Below are 17253 nucleotides of genomic sequence, written 5' to 3'. Positions count from 1 at the left end.
CCTTTTCAATCAAATATAAAAATTATGTCAGTTTGTGTAAAGAAACAAAATCTAAATATATTTATTTTATATTACAGTACAAACTTTACAACCAGAAGTTGTGTTTAAATGCATTTGGTTTATTACGTTGCATCAATTCTCATCCAGCTCCAGCTTCATTAAAGTCTTTGCTTGTATACATTGCCAAAGAAGTGTTAGTCATTTATCTTAAAATTAATAAATTTTTTTTTATTACAAAGTGAACCTTTAAACAACACATTACTGGTTGGTTTTTGGAAAAGACACTGAACAGAAACATAAACATCCGGTGAGGCTCTTTGAATAATACATATTTGTACTTCTGAAGTATTGGCAAAATAAAGCACACATTGTGTACTTGCATGTGTATTTGAGTAAAGCTTTATACAATTTATATTGTGTTGGCATGAAAATACTGAGCAACAGGAAGAAGGTCGTGTATATGTGCTTGATTGTTGGAATATCAGTCGTATTTGCTCTTTGGGCGATGCTGAACACTTCCGCACAGATTGCACACAGTTTTACAGATTGGTTCCATCTGTCAGCAGCATGTAGGAAACACACCTTCGGAAATGACTGGTAATTTGAACAATGAATATAGCTTAACTCTGCATGTCAGTATGTACAAAGAAGTTTGCAGGAGTCTGAGTTAAATGAGATTCCCGATGGGTATACGGGGCAGGCAGATGTAAGCCTGCGGGGTCTTGCTGAGGTTGATGGGGTTTCCGTCCAGACGGATGTCCTCCAACGCGTTTCGGATGTAGTTGAAGTCGTTCAGGTTGCAGAACGTGTCCTCGTGCATCATCTGAATGTTGTTACGCTGCAACAGAACAGGAAAAGAAGGTTTTTTAGTCATTTAGTCTCTTGAAAATTCTAGTTGATTTAGTTCTGAAGTCTAACCCGTTCATCTTGAAGTTTGGCAATTTACAAGAAGAGAGCTGTGCTATTTTGTGATGGTTGTTCTGTTTGAAAAGACTTTTAATTCAAAGAATGCATCACCCTGTACTGAAAAATATATACCCCTCCATTAGTGTGCAGTCAACAACAAGATATGAAGCCAGATTTTGTGCACCTGTAAGTGTAGCGAGCGTAGGCTGTCTGGTAGAGGCACTGGAATATAATCAACGTTGTTATCGGTGAGGTAAAGGTACAGCAGGCCAGTCATGTCCTGTAATCCAGAGAAGAGCAAAGATAGTACTTGATTTAAAATTTCATTTGCACAACAAAACTTTTTTAGTTTCTATTGTAACTATCCGTATATTGTTTACAGGATAATATGTAATGCTCATTGGTTCTGCATTTGTCTAATTTCAGGGCGGAACTATTGCTGCCTTGAACTTTGTGTCCTCTTTGTTTGTCTTTCAAAGAAAGTACTCATGGTTCTATGATTCTGCATTTGGCTGTGTGTTTTTACCAATGGAAATAATTAACTCTTCTTTTGTTTTCCTTTCTGACAGAAAGGTCTATTTTCGAGATCAGAGGTAGCCAAGCCATTCGTTTGATTCAGGTTTGATGGAGAAGGGATGTATCTAAAATTTACAGGATAGTAGCTGTCTAACTGGTCTTTTCCACCCCTGTTCTAGACTGAGTTATTTACAAAGTTGTTGCTGCCATTACCTTTGCATATGCTTTGTTTTTCTTCCCTATATAAAATACAATTAACTCTGTCTTTTTGGACAAAGTGGTTGCCATTAACTTGTCTGATCTGTTTCTATCCAATAGAAAGTCATTCTGTTCACTTTTAAAACCTTTTGATGATAGCTTCCCCGTTTGGTTAGAATCAGTATTTGGAATCTGGCTTAAAATGAGAGCATTCAATGCAAAATGGATGAGTCTTCCTCAAATTTTCTGTCAACTTTGCCACCATACACAAGTACTCATTGAAAGAAATTTACTGAAGAAGGTGTACGTACTTTAAATGCCTCTTTATGAATACCCTTTGAGCCAATGTTGTTGTGGCTGACATCAATCAGGGTCATGGTCTCGGGAAGGGCTGGCAGCTGTGAGATGTGATTTTCTCTGATTATCACCTCCTCCAGCTCAGGTAGGCCCATAAACGTTCTATCCTCAATGGAGGTTATTCTATTAGCAGTCAGGTCGATCTTCTTCAGCTTGTCTAGAAGGCAATAAAACATCATCCTCAGATACTCATGCTGTGTGTTCACTGGCCGCTCACACCTACTTTGGAGTTGTAAACACTGAAAAGGTTAACTTTGCTTCTGAACATTTCTGCTCTACTAACCATACATTTTCATTCAAACGGGATGCATACTCATGTTGGCGAAGTCAGACTTGCTGATCTTTGTGATTCTGTTGTAGCGGGCGTAGAAGTGAGTGGTGTCTTTGGGCAGAGGTGGAACACTGTTCAGCTTCAAGTCGTCACAGTAGACCGAGCCACCGAGGCATATGCACAGCAAGCAAACAGGCAATTCTGGAAAACATTGAGAGGGAAAAGGGACAGAAGAATAGAAACAGAATTCAAATATAAATCATAGAGGGCTGGAGATGTTTCTTTATGTATCCCAAAAGCCCTCTTGCAGGATTAAGGATGTTCAGAATGGTTTAAACCCTCACCTCTTAAACTGAAACGACCAGAAGCCCAACATTTATGCAAACATAAGCATTTACAAATACTACAGTAAAACCATACTTCATGTGTTGAATATCTCTAGTCACAGTATATTTGAGGTTTTCCACTTTTTCCTTTATGCTTCATTGGTTCAACTGCCTGTTATGACTTTGATCTTTTAAAACTCCCAGTCTGGATTAGGCCCTGAACAGTACTGACCTTCATCAATAACCTCGGTCTCCCCTGGCTCCTCTGGCAATGGGAGGCCAGAGGGCCCTGTATCTTCTTCTATACTTGTTTTCCCCTCCTGAGGGGATTCAGTTGTGGTTGGAAACGGCTCCTCCTCTTGTTTAGAGACAAGATTAGGTGTTAAAAAAAGGTTAGATTGAGCTGGACACGGGACAGGAAGCAGCAAAGCAGTTTAGCAGTGTTAAACAAGTGGTTATGCATTTTTCTGGATTAGGATTACGTGAACCTCACTTTTTTCGGTTAATGACATAAAATGTAATTGCCAACAAGGTTAGAGAAAATGTACTTGAGACAAAAACCCACATAAAACAAGTTAGGAGGGTGTCTAAGATCCAATCTTCCATTTTCCTTTGTCTTCAACACACAATTCTATCTTAGATACTGACCTTCTTCTGGTACTCTGGGTCGAATTGTCACAAGGACCTCAATGTCTCCTGACCCAGAGACACTAGGAAGTCCAGAGGTTCCAGAGACCTCTGAATCTACAGAGGCTTCAATGTCTACAGAGGCGTCAATGTCTCCCGAGGGCGTCCCAGAAGCACTCAGTGCCTCCTCTGGGATTTTATCTACAGAAGGGAGAAGCTCCTCCTCTTGTTAGAGCCGAGGGTTGGTGTTAGGAGTTGGAGGTTAAGAGGGACAATCAATCACACTCACATTTAGAATGAAACAATATGTTAGAAACTGATGATTGTGGTGAAAAAGTTGAATACAATCATAATGTGTTGCACAAATAATTAAGGTCAACATTTAACTACATTATTGAAGAGAGCAGTTAAATGGAACAATAGTTAATTAGCATGAATCACACGTTCATTCAAGGTACTAACCTCCAGATATCCAAGTTATCTCTGAATATCCTGACTCAATAGAGTCCCCAGAATCCCCAGAGGTTCCAGAGGCCCCAGAGCTCAAAAGATCTCCAGAGAACACAGAGCCAGACTGGTCCCCAGATACTCCGGTTTCAAAAGGGAGTTCAGTGACCATTTTCAAATCTTCAGGGAGAGAGTCTCCCGAGGCTCCAGAAAAAGCAGACCCAGTGACGTCTCCAGATCCTGAGATGTCCCCAGATATCAAGAGATCCCCACCTGTCAAGAACTCCCCAGATCCATTGATTATAATGAACTCTTCTGGATCCCCAGGTATCAGAATAATGTCACCAGAAAAATCCCCGGAGCCACTGGAGACCAGGATGTCTCCTGAGACGGCAGACCCAGAGACCCCGGAAGCTGCTGAAGTTTCTCCGGACCCTATAGAGCCTCCAAAATCCCCGGAAACATGAAGAGTATCGACCGTTGCCTGACGCAGCTCCACCTCTTGTTAGAGACAAAACGAGGTACTGATAAACAGACAGACAGGACTGAAACAGATCATTGATCAGATTTGGAGAACAATGATGATTGGGTTAAGAACATGAGAAACAGACACAGTCAACACAACACATTTAACCACTGACTGCCAGTTAAATGGATAACATGCAAATGGAAAACAGAATTTCCAGGATGGGTTGAGATGAAGGATGAGTGGGATACCCAGTTATTCCAATAAAGCTACTTTCACTACATAATAAGAAAGGGAAATTCTAGAGCCCTCTATTGAATTGCGTGCACTCATACGTCAAGTAGTTATATATTCTTCAGACCTTTCTCTGTGTCTGGACCCATGAGGACACCAGATCCACCAGAACCCTGAGGGACAGCTTGAGGTTTTAGAGGCAATTCTTCTTCCTCTTCCTCCTCCTTTTCTTCTGCTTCTACTTCTGGTTCAGGATAGTTATAATCAGATCGATCCGGCTCCTCAATCTCTGGCTGAAAGAAAAACACTAGCAGTGAGGCAAGACATAAAGTATCTCTGTTTCAATCCTATCCCTAGCACTCAACATCTCTTACATTTTACCAACATATTCTGGTTTGTGCTCATGGATTATTTTTGTTCGCTCATTAAAGGGCATTTTAAACTGTTTTTCTAACAGAGAATATTCTAATAAACAATATTTGCATAAGAAGAATACATTCTGAGAGCCCAAATATATTTTTGAGAAAGAGTCATTGTGGGGAAAATTGTTACTTATGTTTGAGCGCCATTCATACGCTGGTGCTGGTAAACTATTATAATGAACAGGACAAACGCCTATTACCATTGTTGCCATCCAGTTATTATTGAATAATTTTAAGTCATGAATTTACATAAACATTATTAGGTTCCTTTTTGGTCTTCAAAGCTGTTTTGTCTCTATGGTTAATGTTTGTTCCCTTTTAAGGTGCTTCCTGCTGCTTTCTTCACACCTGCTCCTTATTTGTTAATCATCACACCTGTCTTGTTTCATGTTGTTTACTCCCTCAGAGTATATATAGTCTCTTGATGGATGGGTTCTGTTTTCTTGCCAACCCAATTTTTTATTTTTTTTTACTTTATATTTTAAGAAAGTTAGAAACTTTAAAGCGATTTTCTTCCCCCAACTGCCCCAGATTGTGAATTGCATATGAAAACCTGCTTTTTTAATCACTTAAAAACAAAAGCATGTACCGTTTCCTTAATTTGTGGTTGTTTTCTGGGTGACATTCAATCAGCTACATCTAATTTTAGATGTAATTGTGGTGTAAAATGAACTGAATTCTTTATAGAATTTATTATAGAAGCCTGACCAGTTTGCACATTAAACATTTAATCTAATAAAACTGGGCACAAACAAAAATCTTAGCACAGGTTACTCAGACCTTTACAAATTTTAACAACCATTATACAGAACTTTTATCACCTGCACAAAGGTCAGGAATCCAAGATAAATGTCTTAAATCTTTCACCACTAGATGGAAGCAAACTGTCAAAAATGGCCTCAGATCAGATGAATTTATATGTGAAGAAAAAAAAGGCCTAAACTGTTAGTAATTGATGCTTTCCCTTGAAAATGCATATATTCTGATTGTATAAATGTACAAAGATGTTCTCTAGCAAAGCAATTTATTGTACAAAACAAACAAAAAAAAAAACGACATCCCCTCCCCCCAAAAACAAAATACCTTGCTGTTTACTACATTACTGGTTAAATACCCAAATTTTAAATGTTTCCAGCTTTATGCAAACCAACAGCAAGTGAGTAGCCATTAAATTTATATTTTTTGAGACAAAAAAGTAAACATTTAAGATGATAACCAAAATGTCTCTGCTATTCTTAACATTACAAATTCCATCATAAGTAAAATTCTCTGCACTTATGTTTACAAAGCCAACCAGTATTAAGTTTAATGTTGGAAACAAATAGGAAACCATGCAAAACTTTATAAATTGCAGTTTTTGAGACTTAAAAGCTTTGAGCACATCCATGTGGTGTTGTAGCTGCATTTCTTTTCTTTGCAGTTGCCCTCTGATATCCTAGTGTTTGATGGAACCTGCAGTTCTATCATTTTTCCAGATGAGGGTAATGAACTCCCACACACAGGTAGTACCTGACGCTCCAGATGACTCAACCCACTAAAATCCCTAATGGTCCTTGTGGAACCAAGACACACATGGTAGCTGCAAAAATTTGAATCTGTGGAAGTGAGTCAACCCGAATGTCTTTAGATATCAATGAGCCAAGATTTGTCATTGGAAACGAGTCCAGGGAATAGATTCTTAGTAGAACATGTAGTACCCAGAAAGCAAGCAGGAGAAATTCTAGAATAGCGATATTCAGCTCTGAATGTCATGTTCTAAAGTTAGCGTACACACAGATTGGCATACAACAAGGTAAGTCTTTGAAAAGTCATGTACAGTGTTGGTTCACTGCACTACTCCCCTTCATTTCCCCTTTCTCCAAAGCAAACATACATACCTATGGGAAAAGAAGAGGTTAAAGGCTAGCGACCAAAAAATAAACAGATAAATAAAAGAAGAGCTCTGAAAGCAGCATGGGAAAATAAAATATAAACTTGCATTAAGGTGTTCAGAATGTGAAAGCAGGAACCAGAAGACTGCAGAGCTTTTCTGAAACATTTCAGCTTGCAGAGGAACTGATATGAGACTGTAGGTGTCTAACAAGAACCTCACTCTTCCTGTCATGCATCATCATTCACACCATACATAATGTTAAAACCAAAAAATTTAATCCATTAATCATCACTATCCATGAGTGTTGACTAACAAAAGAAAAATAATTAAAAATCCATGTTTGGGGGGGTATTCTTTCTCTCGCTTTTGAAAAAGTTTAATGAAACTTTCCACATTTCAGGACTATCATTTAAAAACGTGTAGTAAAGAGAAATTCCTTGTCAAGATGAAACAGTTTAGCGCAACTTAAAGGTGTGCATCATCTAAAAACCAAAATCGCAAAAGTATGTAAAACCGCCATGAAACGTAACCCTCGGCTACAGCCCCAGCTAACTAGCAATATTCAGCAACAGGTGGGGATGGAGTATCATCCTTTTTTACTCTACATTTCAAACAACAAAAAAACACTGGTTCATCCAACACTTTGTATTGCAGAAAGAGTACGACACCAAATGTTTGCAGTTTTAAAGCCTTACCTGCATTTTGCAATTTCTGTATACCTTGATATGTTTTGACTTTGTTAGACGGATCATACACACCATCCCAAGAAGATTTTACAATCCCTTTTTGTTAATGTTGGCCAGCTAGAAAACATTGTTACATTACGAGATTATTACAAATCCCGTAGCCAAAGAAGATTTTAAACTGGTGTTGAACTGGGATTAGTTGTTGGCTAATGACTGGATTATTTTGTCATGTGTTTTCTGGAATGGATAATATTTAAAATGTTTTGATTTTAATTGTTTTGTATGAACTAAACAGAATAATGTAGTGGAGTTTTAAAAATGTCCTGGGTTTGAACCCTGGCTTTGTGTCTTGTCCTGTAAACATGCAAACTCCAGGTACTTCAGCTTCCTCCCACACTCCATAAACATAAATCTTAGGTTATGAACATAGGATTTTTAAAGTTGTTAGATACACGTCCCTAATTTGTGGGATAATTATCTTCCTTTTATTAAATTTATTCAGTCAAGTCTTCTCTCAGAAAGCAAAAATTGATGTATTTGTTTTGAAATGCCATTGTACTGTTTCTAGATTGTCCATAAGTTAATGCAACTGTTCCTAGATCAAACCCGTCAATTCTTCAAATCAAATCATTTCACAATATAATCATCCATTTTGTGATCATATTAACATCTGAATATTGATCTTAGACATGTTACACAAAAAACTTGATCAATGACTTCAATGTTCTCAGCGGAAACAGAACGTAGGGTAAGTTGTTATGCAACTTTCCAAACAGATGCACATGGAAACTCTTTGAATGTTTTAGATCAGGACTAAATGCACCCATGTTAGAGAAATGTTGCTACAGTGCAAAAATATAGAAATCTGAAGTTACTTGCTGCTTCAGTTGTGAAAGTAAAGGACATGGGCAAACAAAAAATGCATGAATGAGTCCAAAGATGGTGATTAAAGCATTTGAATTCAGCAGACTGAGGATGATTTGCTTGAATAACAATGTAGATGAGGCTTATTTTCAACTGAGAGAGACAAAACCCAGAGGGAAAGAAGGTTAATGCCAAAGTAGAGTTGGCCATGAAAAGCAAAGACTCAGCATTCCAGGGATGGAGCTCATCACCGCCTCATTTCTCCCCTGAGATTCTATGTTTGTATATGAAAGACATTTGTTCTTCAACCCTCTGAAAGTCTCCCCTTCACATTTCTCTGTGTTATCAAGAAAGCTAAACTTTCCAGATCCCTGGTGATTTCCCCGCACTACAATTATGTGTCAAACCTTTGAGTTTATGGTATGTGGAAAGCATAAAAATTTATGTAGCCTTTGTGTAGGAAGCCAGGAAAAGTAAAAGAACAATAAACGCCACAAAGCCTGAAGCAACATCCTACATTATTCTGTTTTGCTAATTGTTATCAAATGATTTCCAAGCAAAACAGCAGTTTCCCAACGCTCAGTAATTGTGAAGTAATTCAGCTGTGCAATTTCACACTACACCACGGAGTCATGCTGATTAGAGCTTTAAAATGACTGTGATTACATTTCTTAGTCATTGTTTGGGGAGAAATACAGTGGTTTTGGCTAGAAAAGGCATAAAGTCACAGTAAATATGCCTTACAAAACAACTAAAATTGGTTTAGATTATGCTTGGCTTAAGCTGGTTGGATGGCGAGCCACGTGAAAAGTTTATGTAGAGGGTTTGTTTTATTGAGGAAGCCAGGCCAATTTCCTTGGTTGGTAATGCTGGTTAAACTCAGCGTTGCCACATCAAAATCAATTTAAACATGATTTAGCTTAAGCTGCTGGGAGCCATTTTTAATTTGCTCTTGTCATTAGCACACCTCAACTGCAACCCATTCTTGTGGTAACGATAGGCCTAGCAACTTAACAGTGAATCTACAAAAGCAGCACTAAAGCACGTTGTATTTTTTAAGGTCAATATACTGTACTAACATGTTGCTGCAGCAATATTAGAATGGTCACAGCTTAAAATAGCTTTTTTTACTTTTCCATTTAGAAATGGAAAAGTACAAGCCATTGTACTGCCTCACAATTGTAATTGCTTTGAGATTGGTTTATTTTACCTGATTGTTGTTTTCTGATCACTCCTTGTATTTTATATCAACGACGTGGCTCTGTTAAAGCCTTTTGAAGAGAGTATTCACTCTCTGACTACTTTTGTCGAGCACTAGTGCCAAGTAGGACTTCCTTTTCCCTTCAGGATGACCCTCATTCTTATCAGTACAGTTCCAACAAGTTGTTTGAATGATTCCTCAGGTTTTATTCCACAGTGAGAACATTTGTCAGGTGTACATCCATGATGTTTCACTATGATAGATCACTACAGGTGATCTATCATAGTGAAATGTAATCCATCACCTTTGTATTCCATTGTGGAATAATGAACTCACTGAAATGTTCAAGAAAGTAGTTTGGGATTAATTGAGCTTTGCCATTTGGTGCACTTCTCTGTTACAAAATGGATGAACTATGATCATAACAGGATAGACATGGTCAGGAACAATAGTTAGAGTTAGTTCGTGGTATTTAAACAATATTCAATAATTGGATTTACCATTCTAATAAGTCATTTACACCAAATGGCTACTCACTGGGTGCTTTCTCTCTCTTTTTTGGGTCATTCTCGGCAAACTCAATGTTTTTTCTTAAAAATGGGTATTTTCTGAAATAGTCAGAAGAGCCTGTCTGGCAACAACAACCATGTCACCTTCAAAGTCACTTATATTCACTCTCTTTCCGATTCCGATGCTCATTATGAACTTTAGCTAGTCCCCATGTCTACATGCCAAGATGCATTGTGAATAGCTGATTTGATATTTGTGTTCATAAGCGATTTAAGTAAGCTTATATTATAACCATTGGATGCAAGGGATGCTTCTTTTGTCTTAGTTGTACCTTTCTACTTTACATTTACTCTCATGTATTTTAAATTAGAAGTGTGCTTACTTACAAGAGTATCTAAAATCCCAGCCTTCAACAAAAACTCAAGTCTAGGGCAAAGAAGAATGAGGCTCTTATCGGGGCCAACTCATTTATTTTCCAGCTGAAACGGCTCCAGGTGCATGCAGGATTCTGGGGCATTGACCCTATAACAGTGGCTGGCCAAAGTATAAACTGAGGAATGTTTGGCTCAATTGTACTGAACACTAAGAAATAAATCTGTCAATGTTCCAAATCACTCCAGTTGCCATCCGCAGCATTCCAGTCTGCTCAAAGAACCCCGTGACCTCAGCCCAAAACCACGCGTTCAACAAAAACACTGCTTTAATTAAAAAATTACCATCATTTGTTGGTTTTGTTACAATCTCTGTTGTAACAAATGAGATGTCCAAAAATGAAGCATATCATGCCCCAATTCATCAAATGCATACTGATGGTAAAGTAATAAAATACTTTAATTTTCAAACATTAAATAAAAGCTAAGGTGTTTATGCAGATTGTGAAAGCTTGAGCACAGTTAAAACCTCTTACCTCAGGATCTTCAACTGTCATTTCCCCATAGTCATAGTTATCTTCAAAATTGTCTTCTCTTTCATCATAGTCAACAGTATTGTATGAGTCAAAGTCCACCTGCCGGGAAAATCTGGGACTGGCCGCCACCACTTTGAGGACGAAGAGTCCGAACAAGAGCCACAAAAAGATCCTCATGGTCTACCTGTAAAATAACAGAGCAGCAGAATTAAACTGAGGTTTCTTTAGTTTATTGGTTGCTTAACAAGTACAGTTTTTATGTTGTATGTGAGTGTTTTGTGGTGTAAATTTTTACGTGAATATAAAGTGAATAAAACTGGAATTGGAAGCCAGTAATGGTGCCAAAGACTGAGGTCTGACCTCGTTCCCTGACCACTAAGGTCGCTGATCTTATTATGGAGGTGCAGACAGGTACAGGATCGAAGCGCAAGAGATTCTATTTCTGGTTAAACCAGTTTTATAATTTCATTGAGGAGCTCATACGCCTCAGTTCACCTCTCCTTTTTATGGGTCACTGTTTGACTAACCAGGTTCTTTCTCCTAAACCAAAGCACATTTTTGTCGTATCATTGACAACTAGGACATTTATAATATATTTCACAAAAAAAAATAATAAAAAATAAAAAAGCAACCTATATCCACTATTTTCTGGAAATGTACCTGTTGTTCTTAAATGAATCAACCCTGATGGTTTCATGTTTTACTAAATGGTAATTACTTGACCATAGCTGAAACCATGGCAACAGAAACGTAAGGAATTGTTTTCATGATGGCACATATAATGATCCATTTGTGATCAGAGGAGATGATAGTTGTCTGTACTCAAAAGGCAGACCATTTAATATGTGACAGATTAAGTTATTGTAATTGTTTTGCACAATTTTCTGGTTAGACTCAGACACAGTAAATATTTATGCCAACACTGCTTTAGTATGGGTTGAAACAATCAGTGTATTTATTTCTCATCAATGTAAATCTTGAATTTTATACTTCTAGCATTATGTCTTTGGCACTATAAATGTTTTTATATTTTAACAACAAACGTCTAATAACTACAACTTTTAAGCAAAGAAAGTACTACATAATTGTAAAGTAGAAGGAAGTGATTCACATGTTTCTTTTTTAATTCTTACAAATAAAAACCTGTAAAGTAGGGCGGACATTTGTGTTCAGCCCGATACTTTGTAAAGTATCTTTTATGCTGCTTGTCTTTGCCTTCTGCGTAGCTACATGTGGACATTTGAACTCATTTAAAGGTTTCCCTCAGGTGTGAAGAGTCTTTTGCAGCCTCTTCTTTACTGTTACCTTTTATACAGTCCTATTTATTCTCAATTTCTTGAAGAAAAACATCCCACAGCCTGATACCGCCACTACTATGTGTCACAGTGTGATAGTTTAAGAGTGATGAGTGGTTTAACATTTTCACACAACAGTCAAAAGTTTCCGTTTTTGCTTCTTCTTACCATCAGACCTTCTTCCTAATGGTTGCTGTATTCCATACATGGCTGGTAGTTACAAAGATGGCTGACAAAATTTCAGATTTACAAAGTGCAGCATTTATTTCAGTCTCGTCGGCACATTCCCCCAAGCATCACTTCATATTCTCCAAAATGTCAGAGTCTTCTGCTTCTAACTGCTTCTCTGATTGATATGCTCATCGTCTTACTTGGATGGCTTCATATTACGATATGAGGGATTTCTTAAAATTGCAGTTTATGTTTACCAGAGGAAAGTGGGTTGAATACCAATGCATGCCACACTTTGTGATTGGTATTGCATGAAATCCTAATAAAAATATTGGAGTTTGTGGTGTAAAGTGTTTGGAAGGCTCTGTAAAATGTTTATTCCAAATTTGGTGAGGGAATGGTAAACTGATTCTGTGCAGTTATGTGAATAAAGTTTCAAGAAAAACGTTTTAGAGTGGAAGTGTATTTCCACTCTGCATAAACAATGGTGAAAACACAGGCAACCTAGAAAATGGCTTTCATAACACTGGCATTAAAAATATTTGGACTGTCCTAAATTATTTAAGCATTTGTGCAGTAGAATAGAAATGGCCTTTGTTGTCCCATATAGAGGACATTCAGTTGTAATGGCAGAATAAAATAAGCATACAGTTTTGTAACGTCTGGGAATTTTGCCATAAAGTTTTTAAGGATTTTTCCCAATCAGACAAAAATATTTTGCCTAAAGCTACGAAAATCTCAACAGAGACATCTTTAAAACTTTAAAATAAACATGAATCATTTTCAGCATGACTGTGCCCTTTGCACTGTCCTGACCTAGAGAGCAACTGCTCATGATCCTGTTATCTCCTCTGGAGTACAGGCCGTTAAGTTCATGAATTACTCCAAAGCGGAAAGCACTAATAAGATTAGCATATGTTAATTACTGCTTAATGAGGTTAACTCCTTACAGACCTGGGATTTAGGATTAAATGACTGAAAACATTTCAATGTGTCGGCACTCAAGACCGAGTGATGGCACTATGGGAGCAGAGAGAGAGTCCTCCAGGCCAGGGCAGAGAAACGGTGAGCAAGGAGAGAGAGAAGAAGAAAAGAGGAGCGTCATGGAGAGGGAGACACAGACAAGATGTTGGCCCTCAGGGTTAGATGGAGAAAGTGCAGAAAAAAAAAAACTTGAGTCCGGGCGAGTAAGTGAGAAAAAGGAGAGGTGAGAGAGGTTTCTGCGCTAACCCGACCCCTCGGCCTTCACAGAGAGCCTTTATGAGGCCCGCTCGCAGCTCGTCTCAGCACTCAAACTCCAAATTCCACCGAGGTTTGTGGACAGGATGGCAGCAACCTGCTGCAGCTCACGAGGAATAACTTCATTCAGCAGAGACGGGGCTTAGGCACACACACCCACACAGATGCACACACACTTATTCACCCCTGCAGTTACAAGATGTAACCCTCACACATCTATCTGTCACTGGCAGAAAACCAAGAAACATCAGCTGCTATTTTGGAACGAGGGCACAAATAAAACCAATCATGAAATGCTCATCCAATTTATTTTTTGCACATGACCACAAAATACGAATTATAATATCAGTCCCTTCTCTGACTTCAGCATGAACTTGATGCACTTTGCTGAGGGAATTGACTGGTTGGCATTGCTACAGAAATAGACCGATCAGGAGAAATCCAGGCACAGCTTGTCTGAAAGAAGGACTTTTCTAAAGACAGCACAGAGCTTTGCTTTTATACAGGCCATCACAGCGTACAGTGTGTGGAAGCTGTGTTTGTGTCTTTCCTCTAGACTGCCTCCTTGTTATGTTTGGCTACATGTTGAGCATGCCTGATATCCAGCGATTCTACCTTTTCTCCCTCAGAAGCCTCAAGCAGACCCAATGATATTCCCTCTGCTGGAGACTATAGCATAAACTGCCACATTCACACTAACATCATATTTTTGTGAGCGTCAAGATTTTTAGTTAAAAGCACGAAAAATCATTTGTGCAAATAATTTGCAACATTCCAAAGATCTTTGCTGCAGAAGCACCTGTGCCTGGGAGGACTTCTGCATTGAAGAAGTGCAATTTAGCAGCTTCACGTTTGAGCAAGACAAGTCCTTAAACATGCAATTTTAAACATTATGAGCCCCAATCTCTCTACAACCCATTCTTGAAGTTTACGTAAGTGAATGAAATTACCAGTAGTAAAAAGATAATGAAAGAAAACTACTGGGGTGACGTAAAAGCGAGGCATCTAACCCAAACCGGTTGGTGTTACTGCACTCAAGACAGTGCAGTAACTGTCTTGAACACCTGTTTAAAATCTGAATGCCACTGTTTTTAAAAGGGTTAACCATGCACTTCAGCCTGCCTAATCCCCGCTACCAGCATGAACACAGTACTAAGAATGCTTACCTCTGTCTCCTGCTTTCCCGAATGGTCCCTTCAGCCGTGATGGAGATGCTGAGGGCTCCGAAATTTGGCCAATGGTGAGAGGTCACACAGGTAGCCTTGAAGAAGAGGGAGCGTAGGTGATGGTGGGGGTGTGGGGAAAGATGGGTGCAGATGTGACAAGTGTCTAAGTGTAAGTGTGTGTGTGTGTGTATGTGTAGGTCTGTGTGGACCCGAGTGCCCTGCCGCTTATGTGTGAAGGTAGGCACTGAGACTGATTGGACAGGAGCGATTGCTTTTGGTCACTCTGAGTGCAGCCACCCCCTTCACCCCCGTCACCCCCCTCGTGCCGTACACCCGCTTGCACAATCGCCTCAAACAGGACACACACACTTCAGACACAAAGGGAAATGGAGAGCAACCAGGAAGTGGTGGCTTATCCCTTACAAGCGTACCTTCTATTTTTTTTTGTTGAATCAAACTGAAATATTTGTCCTTCTTTTCCTGAGGTGAAACTCTGGCATGCGTTGCTTTCATGTGCGAGGGATCCATGAGGCCCTTCTGCACAATGGGACCTCTGTGAGGAGCTCCTGTTAGCATGGTGCTGAGAGGAAGTCCCAGCTCAGAGGACGGTCTCTGCCCTACCTCGTTTATAGGTGAAGCAGATTTCTCTTTGCGTCGTCTCTTGCTCAGATCAACGGAAACCCAAGATAAATTCTTTTTATTTTCCTTTTCCAGCAAGAAGGTGTAGCAGCAATCGCCTCTTAGCTTCAAACGGTTATCAGACACTTTGTCCACCTGTTCACTTCAGCAGACCTAGAGCCGGACTCTTTAATTCAGTCATAGTAAACCATTAATTTAACTCTTTCAACATAGTAATTGTTCTATGATATGTTTATTGTACTATGTTATTTATGTTGTTACTTAGGTCACTGTTAATAATCTGCTTCTGCACAAAATTTCTTTAAGCTCATATTTGAAAATATAATAAATTTTTCATTATTAACTTCTTTCTATAGTTGCACCAAAATCCATTTCTGGTTGGCTTCTTGGTACCTTGTGGCGACACTTTACTCAAAGCTGTGCTGCACTGAAACAGACACAACAAGAGAACCCAGTGAGAAACCATGCACAGCCCAAAGCCAGGACTGATCACTCTGTAGTGATTCAGTGGAAGTAATTGTTTTCGTCAGCATAATACTCAATGGTAAATTGATCTGCAAACAGTTCTCACATGTGTGTTTAAGGTTGCAAGGTGGGGCCCAGTTGCCTTTCATCAAGAAGATCCTCTGTTTAAATCCCAGCTTGGGCCTTTCTGCATGAATTTTTAATGTTCATCCTGACCAAACATCCATGTTAAACTGTTGTGCCTCGTTTTTTTCTGGGTATCTGTGTTCCACCGTGATGGACTGGAGATTTCCCAGGATCTATTGCCTCTGGATCATTGACTGATGGAGACAGACGCCATCACATGTAACAGTATGCAACGAAAAACCAATCCACTCCCAATAAGAGAAGTGAACAACAGATCTAGTTGGACAAAAGACTGACACCTTGTATCATATGTGGTGTTTTTTGATATGAAATGCCCTGAAGCCTCCAAAATTTGGCCCTCTCTTGTTTCAGTCCTCATTCCTCAAAGTAATACTCCATTTTTCTCCAGTTGTGGGAAAAAAGGAGAAATAAGCCCTTCTGCTATTAAATGATAATTCAGTGGAGAAGTAAAATAATTACAATTTTTGATAGTTTTCAAAGATTACAAGATTGGTTTGCATTACTCACATTGATGTAAGTGAAGTAGGTTTTTTTTTAATGCTGTCACGATTTTCTTTAGTTGTTTTTTTAAAGTATAAAGAGAACACACACACACATTTTCCCAGAGTTTTGTCTCAACATGCTACCTGTTCCACTCATCCCACAGTGACTCTAGACCTTCTGATGAGTGAGAGACAAAAGGACAGAGAGGGAAAGCTGAAGTCTGTCTGCACCTGCTATATGAGCTAAGATTTCTATCCAGAAGCTTTTTTTTCCCCCATTTGACGTTTCTAAATGAGGAAGAGGATCAAATTAAATCTTCAAAGTACCATCTCTTGAGAGGGCGATGGCTAGATTGCATGACAGAGTAACTTGTATGCCACATAAAATGCTCTAAGTTGATCTCCTTTGTTAAAGTGTTCATGATGGCTCTGTTTAATTTTAGTTGCCCGGCAGTAAAAGTATACTGCTAGCCTGACTCAAATGGCTTATGATGCCTAATCCTGGCAAAATCTCTTGAGATTTTCAGGTTAAAAGCAAAACAGCTAAGGGTTTTTGAAGTTTTCCACTGCAAACAGTTATTGTACAGTTTGAGGTTCAAGCAGTGGAAGAACTAAATTATTATGGTGTGTAAAACAACTTGTCTTTGGTTGCCACAGTAAAACATTCAGTTTAGTAATATTTCTGGCTAGAAAAACTCTAGCTGTATCTGTGTTAAGCTGCTGACCACAAGCAGATGATATTTGCAGATAGCCTGACTAGTTAGCCAGCTAGTGTGGTTGTATTGGGTAGTAAACTCTTAAAAGCTACTACTGACTTTATTTGGTGTTCATTCTACAT

The 17253-nt window shown here is 38.8% G+C and overlaps 1 protein-coding gene across 1 annotated transcript; it reads right to left on the bottom strand.

The window, feature by feature from the left end:
* Positions 1–98: 98 nt before the first annotated feature.
* LOC102222208 lies at positions 99–14941 on the bottom strand. The gene is made up of 10 exons (XM_023350532.1): positions 14683–14941; positions 10812–10995; positions 4476–4641; positions 3664–4149; positions 3223–3426; positions 2807–2932; positions 2291–2449; positions 1932–2134; positions 1091–1186; positions 99–838 (listed from the first exon to the last, which is right to left on the bottom strand). The coding sequence occupies exons 2-10, from the start codon at positions 10986–10988 to the stop codon at positions 668–670; spliced, it is 1788 nt and encodes a 595-aa protein (XP_023206300.1). The 5' UTR covers positions 10989–10995; positions 14683–14941; the 3' UTR covers positions 99–667.
* Between the last annotated feature and the right edge of the window lie 2312 nt (positions 14942–17253).

This window comes from Xiphophorus maculatus, chromosome 17 (genome assembly GCF_002775205.1).
Source record: "Xiphophorus maculatus strain JP 163 A chromosome 17, X_maculatus-5.0-male, whole genome shotgun sequence".
Classification (NCBI taxonomy): domain Eukaryota; kingdom Metazoa; phylum Chordata; class Actinopteri; order Cyprinodontiformes; family Poeciliidae; genus Xiphophorus; species Xiphophorus maculatus.
The sequence above is the reverse complement of the archived record's forward strand: the minus strand, read 5'-3'. Positions and strand labels throughout refer to the sequence as shown.

Coding starts and splice junctions, on each gene's coding strand:
- LOC102222208 (XM_023350532.1), bottom strand. CDS start 10,988: ATGAGGATCTTTTTGTGGCTCTTGTTCGGACTCTTCGTCCTCAAAGTG. Junction 4,642..10,811: donor TGACAGTTGAAGATCCTGAG/GTAAGAGGTTTT, acceptor TTTTTCTTTCAG/CCAGAGATTGAGGAGCCGGA. Junction 2,135..2,290: donor GTCTGACTTCGCCAACATGA/GTATGCATCCCG, acceptor ATTGCCTTCTAG/ACAAGCTGAAGAAGATCGAC.